We start from the raw sequence: 24,150 nt of genomic DNA on the forward strand, positions 1-24,150 counted from the left end.
GATGCATACTGAACGGATTGCTCTCCATTCAGAATGCATTAGGATAAAACTGATCAGTTTTTTTCCGGTATTGAGCCCCTAGGACGGAACTAAACACCGGAAAATAATAACTCTAGTGTGAAAGTACCCTTATTAGTAAGATAAAAACTGAGCTATAACAAGTGTATAGGAGCAGAGATAAGGAGCCGTCAGCTCCTGGTCTGACGGAAAATAAAAATCTAAAGGGTGCTGGAGAGCATGTCAGCTCTGTAGAGGAAAAAATAAATTAAAAAAAAAAAAAAAAAGCCAATATTTTAAAGGCCAATTTTAAAAATTATTTTTAGCTGAAAATGATTACAATACAATAATTGACCCCAAAAAGGTTAACATAGCCTTTAACAGCGCATGCACAGGGTCGTATTACAGCTCCGTGCAGGAGCTTAGCCTTGTATTGGTTGATTTCCTGCTTTTGGTTATAAAAAATAAAATAAATAAAAAGTTCCATTCATGGACAACAAAAATGGATGCAGGAATTATACGCAGCAGTAGGAGGGGGGAGATTGTTTTGGGGCAAGGGTTCGATACTACACTTTCATGCAGATTCAAGGCAGCCATCACCAATTCACTTGAAAAAAGAAAAAAATTATAAAAAAAATTATAGAATTTCTAAAATCATGTAAACTAAAGTATTGTACTGAAAATAAAGAAACAAATGTTTGAAGCATGGTTCCATTTTATTTTATAGATTTCCGTAAATTATATTTTTTAGCATACTTTTAGAAAGGCCATAGCTTGGAATGTTGTTGTATTCCACCACCAGCAGAGGGCGCCGTTACAAGCCACTGTAGTCCCGGGACAAGGTGACACTTTTCCCATTATACTCATCTGTGTTCACACAACGAAGGAAGAAGTCGCTAAGATCACTGGTGGAGATGACATTCCCTCCGCGCTCAGCACTCACGGTGTAATCTCCGGTAAAAGGCTTGTCGTCTGCACAGGGACAGTAGCAGGGTTATAGATATGGCTCCGACTGATAATGGAGACATCACTATGCTTACTGACAGTCTACAATCAGCTAAAGTCACATGCAGCAGAGCTCTTGCCGCTGCAGTACACCGGCTCTGCCCGTCATAAAGGGAGGCATAGTCATCCACGATCTTACACGGACCAAAAATATAAACGCAACACTTTCGGTTTTGTTCCCATTTTGCATGAGCTGAACTCAAAGATCTGGAACATTTTCTACATACACAAAAGACCCATTACTCTCAAATATTGTTCACAAATCTGTCTGTGTTAGTGAGCACTTCTCCTTTGCCGAGATAATCCATCCCACCTCACAGGTGTGGCATATCAAGGTGCTGATTAGACAGCATGAATATTGCACAGGTGGGCCTTAGACTGCCCACAATAAAAGGCCACTCTGAAATGTGCAGTTTGATCACACAGCACAATGCCACAGATGTCGCAATGTTTGAGGGAGCGTGCAGTTGGCATGCTGACTGCAGGAATGTCTACCAGAGCTGTTGCCCGTGCAATGAATGTTCATTTCTCTACCATAAGCCGTCTCCAAAGGCGTTTCAGATAATTTGGCAGTAGATCCAACCGACCTCACAACCGCAGACCACGTGTAACCACACCAGCCCAGGACCTCCACATCCAGCATGTTCACCTCCATGATCGTCTGAGACCAGCCACCCGGACAGCTGCAGCAACAAACGGTTGGCATAACCAAAGAATTTCTGCACAAACTGTCAGAAACTGTCTCAGGAAAGCTCATCTGCATGCGCGTCATCCTCATCGGGGTCTGGACCTGACTGCAGTTCGTCGTGGTAACCGACTTGAGTGGGCAAATGCTCACATTCGATGGCGTCTGGCATGTTGGAGAGGCGTTCTGTTCACGGATGAGTCCCGGTTTTCACAGTTCAGGGCAGATGGCAGACAGCGTGTGTGGCGTCGTGTGGGTGAGCGGTTTGCTGACATCGACGTTGTGAATGGAGTGGCCCATGGTGGCGGTGGGGTTATGGTTTGGGCAGGCGTATGTTATGGACAACAAACACAGGTGCATTTTATTGATGGCATTTTGAATGCACAGAGACACCGTGATGAGATCCTGAGGCCCATTGTTGTGCCATTCATCCACGACCATCACCTCATGTTGCAGCATGATAATGCACGGCCCCATATTGCAAGGATCTGTACACAATTCCCGGAAGCGGAAAACATCCCAGTTCTTGCATGGCCAGCATACTCACCGGACATGTCGCCCATTGAGCATGTGTGGGATGCTCTGGATCGGCGTATACGACAGCGTGTTCCAGTTCCTGCCAATATTCTGCAACTTCGCACAAGTATTGAAGAGGAGTGGACCAACATTCCACAGGCCACAATCAACAACCTGATCAGCTCTATGCAACGGAGATGTGTTGCACTGCGTGAGGCAAATGGTGGGCACATCAGATACTGACTGGTTTTCTGAACGCGCCCCCCCCCCCCAGTCAGGAAAAACTGTGCACATTTCAGAGTGGAATTTTATTGTGGGCAGTCTAAGGCACACCTGTGCAATATTCATGCTGTCTAATCAGCACCTTGATATGCCACACCTGTGAGGTGGGATGGATTATCTCGGCAAAGGAGAAATGCTCACTAACACAGATTTAAACAGATTTGCGAACAATATTTGAGAGTAATGGGTCTTTTGTGTATGTAGAAAATGTTCCAGATCTTTGAGTTCAGCTCATGCAAAATGGGAGCAAAACTGAAAGTGTTGAGTTTATATTTTTGGTCAGTGTACATGGGACTGTATTCTCCTGACACTGTGAATCCATAGTCCTCAGATACAGCAGACCTTCAGCAGTCCCTGTACATACATCCTGACATATATGCAGTTTCTAAAAAAATAAAAAATAATTCACACTAATACCAGTCACCTGCAAGGTGTGGAGGAAGCACCACCACATAGTCCAGGCCGGAGTCTGTTAGGATCTTTTTCATCCTGATGTGGTCCTCGGTCACTGGCTTCATGGGAGGAGGCACTTTGGTGATATCCCACAGCAGAAAGGCTTCAATGCAAACACAATGGATTACGGATAACCATGGAGGTCACGAATGCTATATGAAATGGTATACACAAAAGAAGTTGTCCAATATTAGAAAAACATGGCTGCTTTCACATTGGGGTTGGTCTGCAATACCAGACACAACCTGTGGACAGGTATGACGCCGTTTGAGGATGAAAGCAGCCATGTTTTTCCAATCTTGCACAACCTCTTTAATGGTATTTCTGCTCAGGGGCCGAGAGCAACTCCATGTGGAGCTCTTTGCTGTGGATTTTCCATCCAGATTTGCAGGTGGTAAATCTACAGTCTATCAGAATAGGGGCTCATGCACACGGCCGTCCCATGCATCAGGGACCAACAACCGTGCGGCTGCCGCAGACTGATCCAGACCCATTCTACTTGAATGGGTCCATGATCCGTCCGCACCGCAAGAAAATAGAACATATTGCAGTGGACCCATTCAAGTGTGAATGAGCCCTAACGGCAAAGTGAATGAAATTTGTAGAAGTCTCATCCACACACTGCGTAAATTTTTGTGTCCACTGCTGCCCTTCTATTTTGGGAGGGAACAAGTTGGCACTGGCATGTTCCGGTGGTTGGCATTACAATGACAAGCTGGCAAACCTGATCTGTCTTCGTTCTGAATAGTCCACCAGAACTGTCTGGATCCGGCATAGCTGGAGGTAAATGCAATGCCCTTCGCTTATAATGATTGATTATAATGGGTTTCGGTGGAGATCTGGCCACTACCCGGCAAATACTCCAGGATAAAAAACGGTTGCCGAATCCCAGCATATTTGCCGGGTAGTGGACAGATCTCCACCAGAACCCATTATAGTCAATGGGGGCGGGTGAGAGGATATTGCATTAACATCGGGCTATGCTGGATCCAGAGAGCTCCATAACGTACATACCAACGAGCCAATAGAAGAATGGCGGGTAGTGATCCATTCTGTACTGCAAGTGAAATCCCTAACGTGGGGTGGCTAACGATGTCTACACAAACCATCCGAAGGCATTTGCAGGACACTGGGCTTCAAGGCAGAGGTTGTGTTCCATTGACCTCACACCACTGCTCTCAAAAGCCATCATGGTGCACAGCAATATGGCAATGGAGGTCTGTCCTCTTCAGAGAGGAGTCCTGCTTTGGTCTCCGATGCAGTGATAGCTGAAGCCACGAAGAGACCTTCACAAAGGAACGTCACATCAGCCCTACTCCAGGGATTATGGTGCGGGGTGGCAAAATGTATGATAGGCAGACCCCTCTAGTCTTCATTTCAGGTATGCTAGCAGCTCGGCATTACATGGATTTGGTCATGGAACAGTGGTACGACCATTTCTCCAAGGTGCCCGGGGGCCACTTTCAACAGGACAATACCAGGCTGCACGTTGCTTGTGCTACCTACCTGCAGTGTCTCTGGACTTGTCGAGCACACATCTGAGATGTCATTGGTGGGCAATTGCAAAGGGAGCTGCCAGCAGCGGATCTTGATGATTTGTGTGCCCAAGTGCATTCTGCATGGCAGAATATTCCTCAGACAACCATTAATAACCTCACTGATAGCGTGCCAAGGCGTGTATGTGCCTGTATTTCTGTGCGTGGGACTCATACTTGATACTGAATGAATTGAGATGTTTTGTTTCTATTTGCATATCATTAAAGGGTCACTAACTTTTCAGAAACTTAAGATCAGAGACATATCAAAAGTTTTCCTTCTAGGAGTTGCAGTTTCAATGCTGAAGAGAGTTTATAACTGATAAGTAAAAAAATATATACTTACAAGACATGCAGCCCACCACTTTCCGAAGGCCATGCTGTTTCATTGCTTCTACGATATTTTGTGTTCCCTCTGACATCATTGTGGTTGGACCTGTCAATGAATCAATGACCTGTTATAACCGAGGTGTAACCTGAAGCTTTTAGGCCCCAAATACAAAACATATCACATGGCCTCCATTTAGATTACTGGTCCGATATGAAGTAGAGAGACCTTTTGGGACCCTTTTAGGCCTGGACGCAACCAATGTGCACCAGTGGCACGGGATTCATGCATGTATTCATGTTGATGAATCTGGTGAACGTTGTATGGACATACCACACCGCTCCCACCACTAGGAAAACATCTCCCCCTATGAATAGGTCTTCTCATATAATTTGGATTCTTGTCTATATTTTATCTGTAAGCAGAGGATATGGAATGAATGTGGGTAGATGCAGACACGCCACTTATTGGAATACCTACAAAGTTACAGTTTTAGGCTAGGTTCACATCTGTGGCAGAGTTTCTCTGGATTCGGCATTGTTGGATACTGCCGCCTGCCCACCGGACTCCATTGACTATAATGGGGTCCGGCAGAGATCCAGCTACTACCTGGAAAATGCTGCACGTCAGTTCTGTCAAACAGCAATTATTTCTGAACGTCAGATGTCAATTATTTTTGACGGAAGAAAAAGTCCTGCATGCAAGACTTTCTCCCGTTAAAAATAATTAATTAAATGTCCGACAGAACCGACACCAACTGATGCTAGAAGCTTCAACGTCTCTGCCTGGCCCCATTAACTATAATAGGAACCAGCAGAGATCTGGCTGAAACCCTGCCAATATGGCGAGCAGTTTTCTTCCAGCCGATTCTCGGTATATTTGCCAGGTTCTGGCCGGATCTCCACTGGACCTAATTATAGTTAATGTGGCTGGACGGAGACTTCCAAGCTTCCAGCAATGCTGGAATGCAGAGATCCAGCAGGCTGTTCCCTGAACAGTCCCCCCCCCACCCCCCCACAATTTTCCTGTTGTTCTGAAGGAGAAGACCAGAAAGCTCAATGCAGATGTGAATGAGCCCTATTACAGGCATGAGGCCACAAAACGTGCGCCATACGCTCCCATAGCTACACCAGCTCTCCTTGGCATATTTGCAATTCGTCACTGGCTCCCTCTAGTGGACAATACACAATATGACATATATATATATATACACACACACACACACACACATACATAAGAAGATACATCTGGCAGTCGTATAAAAAGGAAGAATGTAGTCAACTTGAATGCAAGCATAATTACAGAGAAATATAAGTCAAGGGTAGACTTAGCAATAACCAAGTACATGAATGCTGAGAAAAAAAAAAAAAAAAAAAAAAAGCACAAGTGTATTATATAATCACAGAGTGCATTCCCCCAGTGTGCCACTAGGGGGCAGGCTGCACACAACCTTGGACAAAGCTCCGTGACCTTTATACATATATTCTTCAATGTCGTCAATGACGAGACCTTTTCGTGTAGCAGTTTCGAAGTCTCTGCTGAGAGAGCAAAATCGATGCGAAAACCTGAGACCAATCTGCAAATTGTGCCCTTCTGAGGGGGTACCAAATGTACCTCCTACAGTCTACCGCACTAGAATCAACAAATATATTGGAAAGGAACAGTAGTGACTAGTAATAATAGCTAATAAGACTTAATATGTAAATAGTAAAAAGCATTAGGGAAGGAGATCTACAATCCTCTAAAGCATCAAGCCCCAAAAATAGACAAAAAGTCCAAAAACACACCACATATAAACAAATAGCCCTTTTATAGGGTGTATAGGGTGGACTGGTAAAAAAAATAGATGGTTCTTACCGGTCCAATGGTTCAACAGTGTATGGACGTGGCTTTAAATCAGGATAGGTGTGCGGTGGCTCTGTCCTGTTGAGGCCGTGTCTTACTTTTTCATCTCATCACATCAGTCCATAGAATTCGCAGGAACAAGTTGCAAATTCAGTCTTGTTGAGAATGTAGATGTTGTTTCACACTTGACGTCGCACCTAACAGATATAGACAAGGGGCCAGGTACTACACTGGTCCTAATATGCCCTATGTACGCTGTTGAACCATTGGACTGGTAAGAACCATTTATTTTTTACCAGTCCACCCTATAAAGGGGCGTGATGCCCAACTATTTTTCGTCTGAGGGCCGCACTAGACATGGTATAAATTTTGCGGGCCAGAAACAGGTAGCTTTGCCAGAAAGAAATGCAAACACTGAGGGGGTACTTGTGAGCATTACTAAAATACATAATACGTAGGGCTTCAAAAAGCCTTGTATGCAGCACTTGTGTGTCCGGTAAAAAGACAGGAGCTTTGCTATTGGTTATTTAAGGCACAGGCAGCATTGCTGCGCTGCCTGTGCCGTTCACAGCGCTCGCTGCACTGATCAATGTGGGGGAAAAGTCTAAGGAGTATTGGTACACCTTAGACTTTTTCCAGGGAATTGCATGGGCCACATGACACAGCTTCACGGGCCGGATTTGGCCCACGGGCCGTAGGTTGGGCATCACTGCTTTAGGGGATTGTAGATTTCATTCCCTAACGCTTTTTGACTATTTACATATTGAAAGTCTTATTAGTTATTACTAGTCACTACTGCTCCTTTCCAATATATTTGAAAACCTGAGACCTCCTAAAGTTGGAGCGCGCAAATTCTAACTTCTTTTCTTCTTTGGACATGCACTGGACATGAGTGAATATGGTGCAAAACAAGCATTTGCCTTCATCATGGAGGAGCTTCATCATGTACAATAATATCGCTTTATAGCCTCTAAAATGTGATGACCACAAAGATTATCACATGTCTACGGGGATGGAGAGTGCATGCTTGATTGCCGCTCCACTTCCTGCGGTGGTGCAGATGGTAGTGGGGTCTAGGTCCTCCGTTCTAGTGGTCATACCCCACTGATCGAACGCATATTCCCTAAACACAAGATATCATTGATCTTCACCAATCTTGATCATTACTGCCGGGACGTCAATGATGTCTGGACCTCCAGCTGAGAGGCGCCCAAGACCCCCTCTATTAGCCATAGAGAAGAGATATGCAAAAAGCAGTTTGCACTTTGTTAGATCCAGCCCAACATAGACTGAGGGAGGTTACAGGAGCTGGACCCAGGGTGGTTATTCTTAAAGCAGTTGTCCCATGATACGTGAGCAATTGGAGGGGGTAAAACTGCTGGTGTCTCCACCAATCACAGCAATGGGGACCCCCATGTGCCGATCCCATTTCAATGGAGCAGTGGTCACCTATGTGCTCTGCTGCTACGTTAAAAAAAAAAGCTAAGCGCTGTATTCTGCTATGTCTGGCAGTCCCGTAGGGGTCTCCCTTTTTTCCAGGAGCCTCTTGGACATTCTTTGACAAGTATCCAGGACCCTGGGGAACTCAGCTGGTCAACCATGGTCCGAACCCGCACCAGCAGTCCAGACTCCTACATGTTCTGCTTTCAACTGTATCTGTGGAGGAGCAGGGAGCCATCAGTGGTTCAGCACAAGCAGGAGCGATGCAGTGATGTCATCTGCTTGCGCTGAACCACCGAAGGCGTATCGTGAAACATGGGGATGACTGGAGCCAAACTTGGGGTGGATTAAGATTTTAATTAGGGTACAGGGCACTGCTCCATGGGGGCACTTATGAAAACATTTGTGGAAGGGGGATATCCTACTGTGAGGGAGGTACTTAAAGGGGTTGTCCCATCAAAAATATTCTACAGTTTACAGACCAGCACCTGGATCTGAATACTTTTGTAATTGTATGTAATGGAAAAATGTATCTGTAAAGTGCCATTGTGTCATTATGATGGCCGCACATGCTCAGTTTATTCTTTCACCTGCTTCCTGAGCTGTGATAGGGAGAGCATGGGCACGCCTCCTGAGCTGTGATAGGGAGAGCATGGGCACGCCTCCTGAGCTGTGATAGGGAGAGCATGGGCACGCCTCCTGAGCTGTGATAGGGAGAGCATGGGCACGCCTCCTGAGCTGTGATAGGGAGAGCATGGGCACGCCTCCTGAGCTGTGATAGGGAGAGCATGGGCACGCCTCCTGAGCTGTGATAGGGAGAGCATGGGCACGCCTCCTGAGCTGTGATAGGGAGAGCATGGGCACGCCTCCTGAGCTGTGATAGGGAGAGCATGGGCACGCCTCCTGAGCTGTGATAGGGAGAGCATGGACACGCCTCCTGAGCTGTGATAGGGAGAGCATGGGCACGCCTCCTGAGCTGTGATAGGGAGAGCATGGGCACGCCTCCTGAGCTGTGATAGGGAGAGCATGGGCACGCCTCCTGAGCTGCAGCAGAAAAGACACTCCCCTTGAGCCGTCAGCTTGATATAAATCTAGATGATCAATGAATGTGGAGATCTCTGGATCCATGTGAGGTACAGGGCTGGTTCTAGCTTTGTTAGAAAGATTATCATGTCCTACATGAGGTCTGATTTTAATTTTTTTACATTATTCATTGGATAATCCCTTTAAGGGCAACATTCTGTGTCGGAAGGTACTAAGGGGGCATCATACTCTGTGACCGGCACTAAGGGTGCACCATTACTGTGTGGGGGGCACAAAATGTATTGGGTGGGATTACAGGTTTGGCAAATTGCAAAAAAATAAAAAGGCACAGAGCGCTACATGCCTATTTTTACGCCACCTAACTTTTTTTTTTTGTGCGGCTTAACCCTTTACCAAGCGGCAGACCCAGGTATGTGGACCTAGAGTTCCCCCTGCACTAACCCTTTCAGAATAACACTCTGCAGTTATTGCACTTAAAGGGGTTGTTCCAGTCTTAAGGGCTAGCTATAAGGCTATCACTAGCTGATTGACAGAGGTGTGTAGCACAGTCAGAAGGAAGCCGGGACCAGAACTACACTGCACCATCGACGTTGTAACGGACAATGCTCGTTACTGCAGTGCTGCTCCCATCAACCGACAAAGGCTGGACAACCCCTTTAAAGGAAGGAGTCTCTCTTTCATAAACAGCCCCACACCTGTCCACAGGTTGTGTGGGGCATTACAGCTCAGTCCCATTCACTTCAATGGAGCCGAGCTGCAATACCGGGCACAACCCATGGACAGGTGCGGGGCTGTTTTTGGAACAAAGCAGCCATCGTTTTCTAATCCTGGCCTTTAATGAATATTTATGCATTTATGGCTATTATTGTATGCAAAATGCTGTTGAACATTATAATAGCAATTTGCTTGTTTTTGGGGTATTGGGTAGTTGTGGTCCTTTAAAGGGTCACTGTGCTGTCAGAAAACCTTTGATATGTCATAGGGACATTTCAAAAGTTTATATCAGTGGGGTCTGAGCGCTGAGGCCCCCACTGATCTCTAGAACAAGGGGAGAGAAGCGCTCACTAAGTGCACTCTCTCTCCCTGCTGCACGAGACAGACTCTTTTATCAAGTCAGTCTCGCTTTCTGTCCTGCAGCGAGGAGAGAGAGAATGCGCTTAGCGAGGGCTTCTCTCCCCTCGTTCTAGAGATCGGTGGGGGCCTCAGCGTTCAGACCCCCACCGATCTAAACTTTTGATTTGACCCTATAACATATCGAAAGTTTTATGGAAACACAGTAACCCCTTTAAGAAAATGTATTGTTGCAGCGCCGGCATGTTGATCAGCCAGTGACTGAACTGAGAGAGAGAGCGAGAGAATAGAACAAGATGGAGAAGCCTTCTCCGGGGGCTGTTGGCTCCTGAGGGCCCGTCTGTGTGGCTGTGGTCAGAGGAGACAGGTGTTTGGCCCGACACCTGATTGGTGGTTCAGATAGAGACAAAAAGGGTAGGAGCTACAGGTCCAAGGCTGGACAACCTATTTAACGTACAAGAATTGCTGTAGTTCTGCTGTTCATGATTAAAGGGGTAGTGTCATCTCATAGTGATATGTCCCGAATGTCTGATAGGTGCGGGTCCCAGAGGTTGGACCCGCACCTATCTCTAAAACGGAGCCCGCAAAGAGAAGGAGAGCGGACTGCGCATGCACGTCTGTCCTCCATTCATTCCTATGAGACTGCCGAAAAAAAAGCCAGCGCTCGGCTATTTTACACAGTCCCACAGAAATGAATGGAGGACGGCCTCGCATGCGCAGTCCGCTCTCCTTCTCTTTGCAGGCTCTGTTTTAGAGACAGGTTCGACCCACACATCAGACATTGGGTGCATATTCTAGCGATATGCCCCCAATGTATGAGATGACACAACCCCTTTAGATTTAATTTGGAGGTAATTTACTATGCCCCGTTTTCTGGCATAAAAAAGGTCGCTGTGACTTTTTAAATGCTATTGTGCCTAAAGTTAGTTGCACGTGCCGTTTCTTCGCCTTTCTATATATATTTGCACACTATTACATACAGAAGCATATGGAATAACATGGTACGCATTTTTTGGGGGGAAACCTATGGGCCACAGATGCCACTGTATGCCTACATAATGGCATCCATAGCAGACATACAGCTGGTCCTCCACCGATAAACCATTGATGGTTATTAACACTCAGTACTTACATAGCGCCAACATCTGGTGCTGTATAATGCAACATAAAACGGGTGTGAACTCAAACGTACAAATAATCTATTACATAATGTATTATAGAGTAAATTATTTTAGAATATACAGGAAATAATACATTACCAAGGTCATTCCGAGTCCCCAGAATAATAATAACAGCGTCCTGTCCCTCCACGGCCTTTGAGACGTCCCCTTTATTCAGCACATCTCCAACCACGACTTTTGTAGGCTTGATGCCAGCCGGGAGGCGAGCGGGGTCCCTCACCAGGACAGTCACATTGTACCCTGTGGGTAAGAGAGGACTAATCATAATACATAAGAATATGGCGTCTTTCCTTAAAGAAGCTGAAATGACCCGCGTAAAATGTGAAACACAACTGTTCTGTTGCTATGGCTTATGATTGACCCTGTTGCGGTAGTATTATCACCCATGTTGAACTGTTTAGCGAGTACTTAGGCTACTTTCACACCTGCGTTCAGGTGTCCGCTCGTGAGCTCCGTTTGAAGGGGCTCACAAGCGGCCCTGAACGCAGCCGTCTGGCCCTAATGCATTCTCAGTGGAGGCGGATCCACTGAGAATGCATCCGCCTGCCAGCGCTCAGCCTCCGCTCCGCTCAGTGAGCGGACACCTGAACGCTGCAAGCAGCGTTCGGGTGTCCGCCTGGCCGTGTGGAGGCGAGCGGATCCGTTCCGACTTATAATGGAAGTCAATGGGGACGGATCCGCTTGAAGATGACACCATATGGCTCAATCTTCAAGCGGATCCGTCCCCCATTGACTTTCAATGTAAAGTCTGAACGGATCCGCTCAGGCTACTTTCACACTTAGAAATTTTTTTTAAGTTATAATGCAGATGGATCCGTTCTGAACGGAGCCACCGTCTGCATTAATAGGAGCGGATCCGTTAAGAACGGATCCGATCGAACGCTAGTGTGAAAGTAGCCTTACCGAGATATACTCTAGCAATGTGTTTGTTATGTGGTATTTGTGCTACACTCCCTCAGTTGTACTTGTGTAATACTTGAAGGGGTTGTCCCACAAAATATTCTATAGTTTTCAAACCAGCCCCAGGATCTGAATACTTTTATAATTGCATGTAATTAAATATTTTGTATAGCCACTGAGTTATTCAATAAAATGTATCTGCATAGCGACACCTGCTGTCTGTTTGTTCTTTCTTCTTATTTATTTGTCCTGCTCACTGAGAAGGCCGCACATGCTCAGCTTTATGCTTCAACTGCCAGCTGTGATAGGGAGAGCCGAGACACGCCTCCTGAGCTGTGATAGGGAGAGCCGAGACACGCCTCCTGAGCTGTGATAGGGAGAGCCGAGACACGCCTCCTGAGCTGTGATAGGGAGAGCCGAGACACGCCTCCTGAGCTGTCAGCTTGATATAAATCTAGTAGACCAATGAATGAGGAGATCTCTGGATCCATGTGAGGTCCAGGGCTGGTTCTAGCTTTGTTAGAAAGAGATTATTATGTACTATACGAGGTTCGATTTTCATTTTTATAATAATTATGGAATAACTCCTTAAAGGGCCATCAGCCTCGGAAACTCCCTTAAACAATGTGGCCCTAAAGACAGCATAGAATAGTGACAGAACCGCTGATCTCGGTGGGCTGTCACTTCTGGGCTAGCAGTCAGTGCAGAGGTCAAACCCACCAATGCTGAGGGGGAGATGAGTCTGATGAGACTCACGGCCCTGTTTTTGCCCACGACTGGCAGATTTCTTTTCTGTTACGAATAGAAAAAATAAATAAAAAAAATCTCATACCTGCCCCCGTCACTTCATTCCAACGCTCTGTTTGGCGATATTTTGGTTCCCTGCCTATTTACTTCTGGCAGGAGGGGGGGGGGGTCACATGTGCTGTAGCAGTGCTGTCACATTGGCTGCAGCAGCGCTCGTGACCCTGTCCATACCCCGGATGCTAGTAAATAGGGCAGGGACCAAAACGGAGTGGCAGGGGTGGGTATGAGGTTTTCATTCCTATGTGTAACGGTATGATTATTTTTGTTTAGTACCACATGCTCCACCTGAGCCAGCTGCAGGTAGACAGAATTTTAGCACTTAAAATTGACTTTACGACAAAATGAAGGGATGCACCAGGAGCAGTCCAATGGCAATACCGCACTCGCCGTGGACTCCATAGCACTGGTGTGCCTTGATGGATAGGGGAGAAATTGTGATGGGAGGTGTGTGGTTTTTCATTGGACTATGGGTAATCCTACTGCAAAATACTGGCACTGCCTTCATTTTAATGAATTCTCCTGATCAGGTTCAGTTTGTCTGTCAGGAAGCGTCAACCGGAATCGTAAGGAAAGAGAAATCCACAGGATAAGGGATAACTATTAGATCAGCGGGGGTCCGATCACTGGTCTCAAAAATGGGGGCCTGATACCCCCTGCAATGAACATAGTGACCAGTTAGGCAGGGGTGTAGCAGCCGGCACTGGGGGGCCTCACCTGCTGGGTGTTTTATTTCTATGGTGAAGCAGGGAGCCGTCCGCTCCCTACTTCACTGTTCTGCCGAGCACATCGCGCTGCTGGCTGTGGGAGGAGCGGCAAAAGCCTGGGGATCGGCCTCCTGCACAGTCAGCAGCGCAGTGTGCGTGACCGCGACTGGGGACTCCCCTGCATAACGGAAACGGATCAGTTTTGCAGCCCATACACTTGGAATTTTACTGTCTTACTATAAAATGAACGTCCTCCACTTAGGCCTCTTGCACACGAACGATACGGATTAGGTCCGGATGCGTTCAGTAAAAAAGCAAGTTCAGTCAGTTTTGTCTGCAATTGCATTCAGTTTTTATCATGCAGGTGCCATGCACATTGATTGCTTTTTTATCACGCGCGTGAAAAACGCAAATAAAAAAAAATAAAAAATAAAAAACACACACTAACCCTGCTTTCACACCTGAGCGTTTCTCAAACGCACGTTTTTTGTAATAGTAAACGCGCGTTTGACGCGCGTTTGTGTGATTGACTGCAGTGTCCTATGGCCACAAACGTGCGTCAAAACGCCCCAAAGAAGCTCAAGTACTTGATTATGCGTCGGGCGTTTTACAGCGCGATCGTACGTGCTGTAAAACGCCCAGGTGAGAACCATTCCCATAGGGAAGCATTGGTTTTCATGTGTTGAGCGTTTTACAGCGCGTTTGAACGCGCTGTAAAACGCTCAGGTGTGAACTTAGGGTAAAGGTTTACAAACAACATCTCTTAGCAACCATCAGTGAAAAACGCATCGCACCCGCACTTGCTTAATGTGATTTTTCAAGCAGCCCCATTCACGTCTATGGGGCCAGAATATAGAACATGCTGAGATTTTCACGCAACGCACAAGTGATACGTGAAAAACGCCGCTCATGTACACAAACCCATTGAAATGAATGGGGTCTGGATTCAGTGCGGGCTCAATGCGTTCGCATCACGCATTGCACCCGCGCGGAAAACTCGCTCGTCTGAAAGGGGCCTTAGGTCTTTCCCAAGTTTCTGCAAATATTGCGAGACTTACTTCGTCTCGCCTCTACCACTTGTCAGTTCACTTGTCAAGTGAATGGGTCCGCGATCCGCAGCAGCTGCCCCACAGACTGTGCTCGTGCATTGCGGGCCGCACACGCCCGTGGGAAAGAGGCCTAAGGCTACTTTCAGACTTGCGTTCGGGGCTCAGCTTGTGAGTTCCGTTTGAAGGCTCTCACAAGCGGCCCCGAACGGATCCGTACGGCCCCAATGCATTCTGAGTGGATGCGGATCCGCTCAGAATGCATCAGTCTGGCACCGTTTGGCCTCCGCTCCGCTCAGCAGGCGGACACCTGAACGCAGCTTGCAGCGTTTGTGTCCGCCTGGCCGTGCGGAGCCAAACGGATCCGTCCGGACTTACAATGCAAGTCAATGGGGACGGATCCGTTTGACGTTGACACAATATGGTGCAATTGCAAACGGATCCGTCCCCCATTGACTTTCAATGTAAAGTCTGGAGTCCCTATTAATATTACCATCAGATCTGAGTTTTCTCCAATCCGATGGTATATTTTAACTTGAAGCGTCCCCATCACCATTGGAACGCCTCTATGTTAGAATATACCATCGGATTTGAGTTAGATCGTGAAACTCAGATCCGACAGTATATTCTAACACAGAGGCGTTCCCATAGTGATGGGGACGCTTCAAGTTAGAATATACTAAAAGAACTGTGTACATGACTGCCCCCTGCTGCCTGGCAGGTGCTGCCAGGCAGCAGGGGGCAGACCCCCCCCCCCCCCTGTTTTTAACTCATTGGTGGCCAGTGCGGCCGGCCCCCCCCCTGTTTTTAACTCATTGGTGGCCAGTGCGGCCCCCCTCCCCCCCCCCCCGTTTTTAACTCATTGGTGGCCAGTGCGGCCGGCCCCCCCTCCCCCCCCTGTTTTTAACTCATTGGTGGCCAGCCCCCCCTCCCCCCCCCCTGTTTTTAACTCATTGGTGGCCAGCCCCCCCTCCCCCCCCCTGTTTTTAACTCATTGGTGGCCAGTGCGGCCGGCCGGCCGCCCCCCCCCCCTGTTTTTAACTCATTGGTGGCTAGCCCCCCCCCCCCCCCAATTAAAATGACCGACCCCCCCCCCCCCCCATCATTGGTGGCAGCGGAGAGTTCAGATCGGAGTCCCAGTTCAGATGGGACTCCGATCGGTAACCATGGCAACCAGGATGCTACTGCAGTCCTGGTTGCCATGGTTACTTAGCAATATTAGAAGCATCATACTTACCTGCTGCGCTGTCTGTGACCGGCCGGGAGCTCCTCCTACTGGTAAGTGACAGATCATTAAGCAATGCGCCGCACAGACCTGTCACTTACCAGTAGGAGGAGCTCCCGGCCGGTCACAGACAGCGCAGCAGGTAAGTATGATGCTTCTAATATTGCTAAGTAACCATGGCAACCAGGACTGCAGTAGCGTCCTGGTTGCCATGGTTACCGATCGGAGTCCCAGCGATTAAACTGGGACTCCGATCGGAACTCTCCGCTGCCACCAATGATGGGGGGGGGGGGGGTCGGTCAAATTAATTAGGGGGGGGGCGGCTGCACTGGCCACCAATGAGTTAAAAACAGGGGGGGGGGGTACGCAGTTCTTTTAGTATATTCTAACTTGAAGCGTCCCCATCACCATGGGAACACCTCTGTGTTAGCATATACTGTCGGATCTGAGTTTTCACAAAGTGAAAAATCATATCTGAAAAAAACTGTTATGCAAACGGATCCGTTCTGAACGGATGCAAGCGTTTGCATTATAGGAGCAGATCCGTCTGTACAGACACCAGACGGATCCGCTACGAACGCAAGTGTGAAAGTAGCCTAAGACGGAGTCCAAATTACTAAAAAAGGTATTTTTTAAAAGATTCGGGTTTAGATGCAGCAATCCGAACCAGATTTGCTCAACCCTAAATGCAATCTTTGACTCGTGACACAAAGTTCTGGGAGAATTTATAGAAATGTCAGCAACGATACACGTAATAGATTTGGCTGCCGCAAATTTTTATTTTTTTTGTACTTGTTTTTTAGGAAGTTAATAGTTAACGCTCAGCAGGTTTTAGACGGAGGGAGGGGAACAAATTCTGGCTTATCACTGAAAACACAGGCAGGGTGACTCAGCAGAAGTGCCCCGAATATGCCTACATGTGATATAGGAGAGTCACATAGCAGGGCTGAATAACATGCTGTGGTCGGATCAGTGTTTATGACGATTATGGCAATTTGTGTGAATTTGTGGCAAAGGAAAAATCTAAACAATGTGAACAAATTCTTAGAAAACGTTCCATGGAGTTGGTAACATCTGACTAGTCGGCTACACAAGGCTCTGTTCACATCACACGTAAAGGAACATCTACTGCGTTATTTTTTGCAGGTAAAGGTATAGCAACATATACCCGTCTGACCAAGAGGACCCCCTTTAGTGCGCTTCAGGCCTATGGACGTGTTGGGTAATGTCCCGGCCACATACACCAAACTTAGGGCGTTTACCACGCCTTTTATGCTAGAATTCTGCAGTTGAAAAGTCGCCAATATTGTTGCACATTGTATTTGCGGTGAAATATGAAACTTTTGGCCCTTTTAGGAATGGCGGTAAAAAGAGGTCTGGCCAGAAGGGCGCACAGATCTGCCTTTTCACGCCAGTTTTCGGGTGTTAAAAAAAAAAAAAAAAAAAAAAAAAAGGCACGGCAGCTAGGAGGAAGCAGTAGATTTAAGCGCATAAAACGCAGTTCTTGATAAATATCCCCCTGGAGGCTTTCAGTCTACAGCTGTCTCCCCTACTTCTCCATCACGGGTGAATTTTGCATTTCTGAGGGGCTCCCGTTCCACCACCATGGTCCTCCCCATCGTGCGCTGACCTCTGCGCTGTCGGCCCCGCTCCCAGCTTTGCAGTGCAGGCTAGGCTCTTCAGCTGTACAACTGGGAAGGGGCCCCTCCACCTGATTGACCTGCTCCATGTGGTATGTCCAGCCCATAAGGCTACTTGCACATGGGTGTGGGCAGACATGTAACCAATTTCCGTGACTTTCCACACCATAATCCACATGTGACTTGAGGACTGGGGGCCTAAAGTGGCCCTGAAAAATAACCTAAAAAAAAAAAAAAAAAAAAAAAAAAAGGCGGGTCCAGATTGACGGGGGTTAGGGTAGCAAAAATAGGCTGGGCCAACAATACCATAGTGCAACACAAAATACTGCCCCCGAGGACAGCGATACAGAAGAACACCTCGCCACCGGCCAGGTTCCTAAGTGCCTAATCCTGGGGACACAGACAGTTGAATGCAATGGTGAAGCAGGTTAGCAAACTGATTCACCAATTACAGGCAGGTGCTTCCCCCCCGCATCAGGCGTGACGAAGTGGCATAATCACGCCGAGAAATGCTGATCACTTCCTGGCCTACGCACTCTCGTGCTCAGCAGGTGCAATGACGTCACTTCATTGGACCTGCTGCTGGGAAGGGCATGATCACCAGGAGAACGAGGATAGGCGAGTATTATATTTTTTTTTTATTTTATTAACCGTACAGGCTTCACTGTTGTAAGGGGGCACTAAGGGGGCAGCAGAGAAGCACTATTGCAAGGCGGCACTAGGGCAACATTCTGTGCTAGGGGGGCACTAAAGGGGCATTATATTTTGTGTGAGGGCACAAGTTAGAAGAGTGGCTTAGTGTAAAAAAAAAAAAAAAAAAAAAAAAAAAAAAACTTCTTCAGTGTGCTATATGTGCCGTTGAAATCCCTCCTCAGGATTTTTTTTTTAAAAATCAATAAGCTTTTATTATTTTTCCTTGGGGTTTTTACAAGTTGGGAGATTTGTATATTTCTAGGCGACGGACATAAACTGAGCTGTGGTCAGGATTTTAAAGGGGTTGTTTCGGTGTAAGCAAATTGGGTATACTTATCCTCGGCAATCTACTTCTACTCCGGTTCTTATGCTTACAGGGGCCCGACTGGTCTTTACTTCCCAGTCCTGTCTTGACTCCAGGGGCGTAACAAGGGGCGGATTGGCCATAGACCCTACAGGGAAGTTTCCCGGTGGTCCGATGCCCCCCAAGGGGCCACTCAAGCCCTCTTGATGGCTGCAGGCCAAGTACATAATGATCTGATGCTCAACGGCCGCAGATGCCCTCCTGAACTCTACTGTATTACTGTCCTCGTGACAGTGATACAGTTGAATACTGTGGCAGCTGTATTTTGTGCTGTCCTGTGGTATTTGGTTCTGCTAGGGAAGTATTCTGTGCTGCACTATGGTATTGCAGGCCCTACGTGTTTTGGCCTGTCTTCTGTTAGTTGGACCCACTTTTAGTTTATATCCACCCCTGGGCGTAACTACCATAGTGGCAGACCATGCGACTGCTATGGGGCCCAGGGCAAGAGGGGGCCCAGTCTTAGGTGGGATCATCTCCTCTTCTACTGGAGGTGAAAACTCGGTCAGGACTCTACCCTCTAAAGGGACAACCTTTAGCAAATGAGCAGTGGAAAAATGTCCCAAGGGTCATTGAGAAGGTTTTAGGGAGAAACCCTTCTGTCCTGTGTGGGGGGCCTGGTTTCATTGTTGCTGTGGGGCCCTTACTTCTCTATGTACGCCACTGCTTGACGCACAGGAAACGCCTGTTTAGCCAATCAGTGACTTAGGCGGGTCACTGAGGAGGTGTCTACTGAATGACATGCATGCTCGGCTGTGGTTTTTAAGGACCCGCATTCTCTATTCAGCAGCCCATGGCCACAGGGAGCAGTCTGCTGTGTCCATGATATGCAGGCTTCACAGAACTCCAGCCGCTAATTGACAGGTTTCTCTCTCCATATTAAGCATCTTTCACACGGGCGTTGTGGGTAAAGATGCAGGAAAATGCACGATTTTTCTGCCCAAGTGCAAAGCGTTTTAATACGTTTTGCACGCGCGTGAGAAAAAAAATATATAATAATATGATATCGGCATGTTTGGTACCAAGACCCAAACCCAGACTTCTTCACAGAAGTGCGGGTTTGGTATCGGTGTTGTGTAGATTTTATTATTTTCCCTTATAACATGGTTAGAAGGGAAAATACTAAGCATTCTGTATTAAGAATGCTATTAAATTAGGGATGGAGGGGTTAAATAAATAAACTCACCTTATCCACTTATTCGCGCAGCCCGACTCATCTTTCTTCTTCTTTGAGGACCTGGGAGGAAAAGGACCTTTAAAAGTGACGTTGCTGCGCTCATCACATGGTCCAACACCATGGTCCAACACCATGGGCAGCAACATCACTTTTAAAGGTCCTTTTCCTCCCAGGTCCTCAAAGAAGACGAGCCGGCTGCGCAAACAAGTGGATGAGGTGAGTTTAATTTATTTATTTATTTATTTAACCCCTCCATCCCTAATTTACTAAGCATTCTGTATTAAGAATGCTATTATTTTCCCTTCTAACCATGTTATAAGAGAAAATTATAAAGATTGGGTCCCCATCCCGATCGTCACCCAGCAACCATGCGTGAAAAATCGCACCACATTTGCACTTGCTTGGGATTTTCACGCAGCCCCATTCACTTCTATATGGCCTGCGTTGCGTGAAAAACGCACAATATAGAGCTTGCTGCGATTTTCATGCAACGCACAAGTGATGCGTGAAAATCACCGCTCATGTCCACAGCCCCTATTGAAGTGAATGGGTCCAGATTCAGTGCGGGTGCAATGCGTTCACCTCACGCATTTCACTCGCTCATGTGAAAGGGGCCTTAGGGTGGCTGCACACAGCAAAGTGTACGAGATTAGACAAATCTCATGTACAGTTTGCCTTTTTTTCTTTTGCGGAAAATGACCTGCTGTGCGGATTTTACAATCCACAGGATGTCTATTTATGTGATTTTGCACCTTCTGTAGAGGGGTTTCCTCCACAGACTTCAATGAGGAAAATCCGCACGAAAGTCCTCAACAAAAACTGCATAGAAAAAAAAAAAAAAAAAAAAAAAATACCGTATATGCCGGCGTATAAGACGACTGGACGTATAAGACAACCCCCAACTTTTACACTGAAAATATAGAGTTTGGGATATACTCGCCGTATAAGACTACCCCTTTTTCAACACACAGCAGTACATTACTGCATCCCACCACCATCCCTGGGTACCTCTGCCATCCCTGCATCCCACCACCATCCCTAGATATCACTGCCATCTCTGCATCCCACCACCATCCCTAGGTACCACCGCCATCCCATGGTATCACCACCATCCCTGTATCCCACCACCTTCCTTGTCCTGCCTCCCAGACCCTAAACATGTGCCACCTATACCCTGAACATGTTTTTGTTATGTTATTCTTCATATTCACATATGCACATCTGCGCCGCACTTAGATACGCCGCACGGAGATCTCGCACATGCGCAGGAGCGAGATGCGAGCGGCCGCGAGGATCCCGTGTATCCACGCTCGCCGCATGAAATCTCGCACATGCGTAGGAGCGAGATGCGAGCGGCCAGGAGGATGGCGGTACAAGGAGCATACAAGGTACAGAGCAGGGGGAGGCATACAAGGTACAGAGCAGAGGGGGCATATGCCGTGGGTTACATCGCAGCTCTCAGCTGCTGGGGATACAAGGCAATAGCCCGGGCTCTCTCTGTTGATAATTCGGGCGTCCCGGCACTGCAGCGCCCGCCATACCCGGCGTATAAGACGACCCCCGACTTTTGAGAAGATTTTCGTGTGTTAAAAAGTAGTCTTATACGCAGGAATATACAGTAAATAAATGCACCAAAACAGCAATAAATAGTGTGGGTTTACCTGTGCAGCCACCCTAGCTATGTATACTGTTAGGCCTCTTTCCCACAGGCATGTGCGCCCCGTGGTCGTGCTGCGTGAATGGGTCCGCAATCTGGCCGGTCCGCAAAAAAAAAAAAAAAAAAAAAAAAAGGGGGGGACATGTAGTATCTTTTTGCGGAACAGAAGTACGGGACGAAACCCCACGGAAGCACTCCGTAGCGTTTTCGTTCCACATCTCTAGATTTGCGGACCCATTGAAGTGAATGGGTCCGCATCCGTGATGCGGAATGCCCATGGAACGGCACCCGAGTATTGCGGATCCGCAAATGCGGTCCGCAATACGGCAACGGGGCGCACAAGCCCGTAGGAAAGAGGCTTTAATCCGTGTCTAGAGGTCAGCAGAGTATGCCTCGCCGATGTGGTGGCCACGTGCTACAGAGTAGAATATTAAAGTTCTTAAAAACCACTAGACAAATCCACACAAGTGTCACCTTTTACTTAGCGATCTGCTGCTTCATTCTGGTGAAAAATTACCTTTAATCCATATGTAAATGAGCCGTAAAGTGCACTGAGGGCGGGCCCAAACCACTCTGTGCACCTTTGTTCCTCCTGATTCCTCTGCCCGCCCCTCCCTCTCCTCCCTCATTGACAGGGCCAGGCCAGATGACTTTGCAGGAACCTGGCCCTGTCAATGCAGAGGGAAGGAGGGGGCTGGGAGAGAAAGCAGGAGGAGTAGGGTGCACAGAGAGGCTCGGGGCCTGTCCTTAGTGCACTGCTCATTTGCACATGGTTTAGGACTCATGCACATAAAAGTGCATTTTAATGGATTTGCAAAAAAAAACCAAAAAACGGAAGTTACTCCGTATGTCCGTTCTGCAAATAAAAAAAAAAAATTATAATAATAAGTGTCCTATTACTGTCCACATCACTGACAAGGATAGGACTGTTCTATTAGGGGCCAGTTATTCCGTAAAGTACAGAATGCACACGGACATCATCCGTATTTTTAGCAGATCTGTTTTTTGCAGACTGCAAAATACATACAGTTTTATGCATGAGCCCTAAGTCTGTGCAAAAGCGTCTTCCATCCTGCAGAGGTCAGCAAAAAACACATGATGTAAGGCCTCATGCACACGACCGTTGTTTTGGTCCACATCCAAGCCGCAGTTTTTGCGGCTCGGACGCGGACCCATTCACTTCAATGGGGTCGCAAAAGATGTGTGCTGTCCGCATCCGTTGCTCCGTTCTGTGGTCTGCAAACAATAAAAAAAAAAAAAAGGGGTGGAAGAGGTTTTGCAACTTTTTACACCAAAAACTGGAGTGAAAGTGTTAGTAAGTGACCCCCATTGACTGCAGCATGTTTTCAGTCTTATTTGATCCTATGGAGAACTGGTAACGCACCGGACACCTGATGTGTGTACACACCCTACGGCTTCTCACGTGTTTATTTATTGCATTTCATTGTGCTTGTAAAATACACCAAGAGTTTTTAGAGTTTTTTTTTTTGCAGTGGTTGCTTGCTGTATTTTTAGTGGTCTGTGAATGGTATACAGGGTGCCCTGTGCACAGCACGGCGTATACAGGGTGCCCTGTGCACAGCACGGCGTATACAGGGTGCCCTGTGCACAGCACGGCGTATACAGGGTGCCCTGTGCACAGCACGGCGTATACAGGGTGCCCTGTGCACAGCACGGCGTATACAGGGTGCCCTGTGCACAGCACGGCGTATACAGGGTGCCCTGTGCACAGCACGGCGTATACAGGGTGCCCTGTGCACAGCACGGCGTATACAGGGTGCCCTGTGCACAGCACGGCGTATACAGGGTGCCCTGTGCACAGCACGGCGTATACAGGGTGCCCTGTGCACAGCACGGCGTATACAGGGTGCCCTGTGCACAGCACGGCGTATACAGGTGCAGTGTGTACAGGTGTAGTGTACAGCACGGTGTATACAGCCGTCCCTCCATGTGCTCTGCAGCTATTACCTTTGTCCAGCGCTTGTCTCAGGGTCACTTTCCCGGTCATTCCTGTGGCCCCAAAGATGACAATGTTTTTCGGAGCCATTGTGACGGATACACAGAAGTTGCAGGCTCTCAGTGCATGTTATGTTATAGGACCCTGCACACGGCCTGGACGGACTCCTCCCCCTGGTGGGAGGGGGCCTTATGCTTAACCCCCTCATTGCTGTACTCCCGCTGAGCCAGAATTGCTGTAGAGAAGTCGGCTGTCCGCAGGATGTAGCAGAGCGCGATCACACAGCCCGGTACTGGTGCACGTTACTGGTGTCTACTGGTGGAGAGGGGCTCCAGAGATCAAATACAGCTGCGTCCTCTGCACCCCCCATATAACAGGGGTGCTCCTGGCACACAGCTAGTTACATACCAGTGCCAGCCTCACCCCCTGAGTGGCGTCAGCTGCCAGAGCTTCAGGGGGTTTATTGGCCTATTTATTTATTTAAAAAAAAAAAAATTTTTTTTTAAGTGGCAGAATGACAAAGTAACCATGGCCTAGAGCAGGGGTGGGGAGCCATGTAGCATTGGGAGCAGCAAGGTGAGCGGTATCTTCTGCCCCAGGT

General features: G+C 47.6%; 1 protein-coding gene across 1 annotated transcript; it reads right to left on the reverse strand.

Annotated features, from left to right (window-relative positions):
* Window positions 1–694: 694 nt before the first annotated feature.
* On the reverse strand, window positions 695–23,722 carry BLVRB (biliverdin reductase B). Its single transcript, XM_044274832.1, has 5 exons — window positions 23,561–23,722; window positions 11,461–11,622; window positions 4,820–4,909; window positions 2,910–3,041; window positions 695–969 (listed from the first exon to the last, which is right to left on the reverse strand). The coding sequence occupies exons 1-5, from the start codon at window positions 23,637–23,639 to the stop codon at window positions 812–814; spliced, it is 621 nt and encodes a 206-aa protein (XP_044130767.1). The 5' UTR covers window positions 23,640–23,722; the 3' UTR covers window positions 695–811.
* Between the last annotated feature and the right edge of the window lie 428 nt (window positions 23,723–24,150).

Source organism: Bufo gargarizans, unplaced genomic scaffold (assembly GCF_014858855.1).
Source record: "Bufo gargarizans isolate SCDJY-AF-19 unplaced genomic scaffold, ASM1485885v1 original_scaffold_2086_pilon, whole genome shotgun sequence".
Lineage (NCBI taxonomy): Eukaryota > Metazoa > Chordata > Amphibia > Anura > Bufonidae > Bufo > Bufo gargarizans.

Excerpts from the sequence above, each read along its gene's own strand:
- BLVRB (XM_044274832.1), bottom strand. The coding sequence starts at position 23,639 with ATGGCTCCGAAAAACATTGTCATCTTTGGGGCCACAGGAATGACCGGG. Across the intron at positions 4,910-11,460 it reads GGGGACTCGGAATGACCTTG|GTCCAACCACAATGATGTCA; the intron begins GTAATGTATTAT and ends ATTCATTGACAG. Across the intron at positions 3,042-4,819 it reads AGTGGTGGGCTGCATGTCTT|CCTTTCTGCTGTGGGATATC; the intron begins GTAAGTATATAT and ends TTTGCATTGAAG.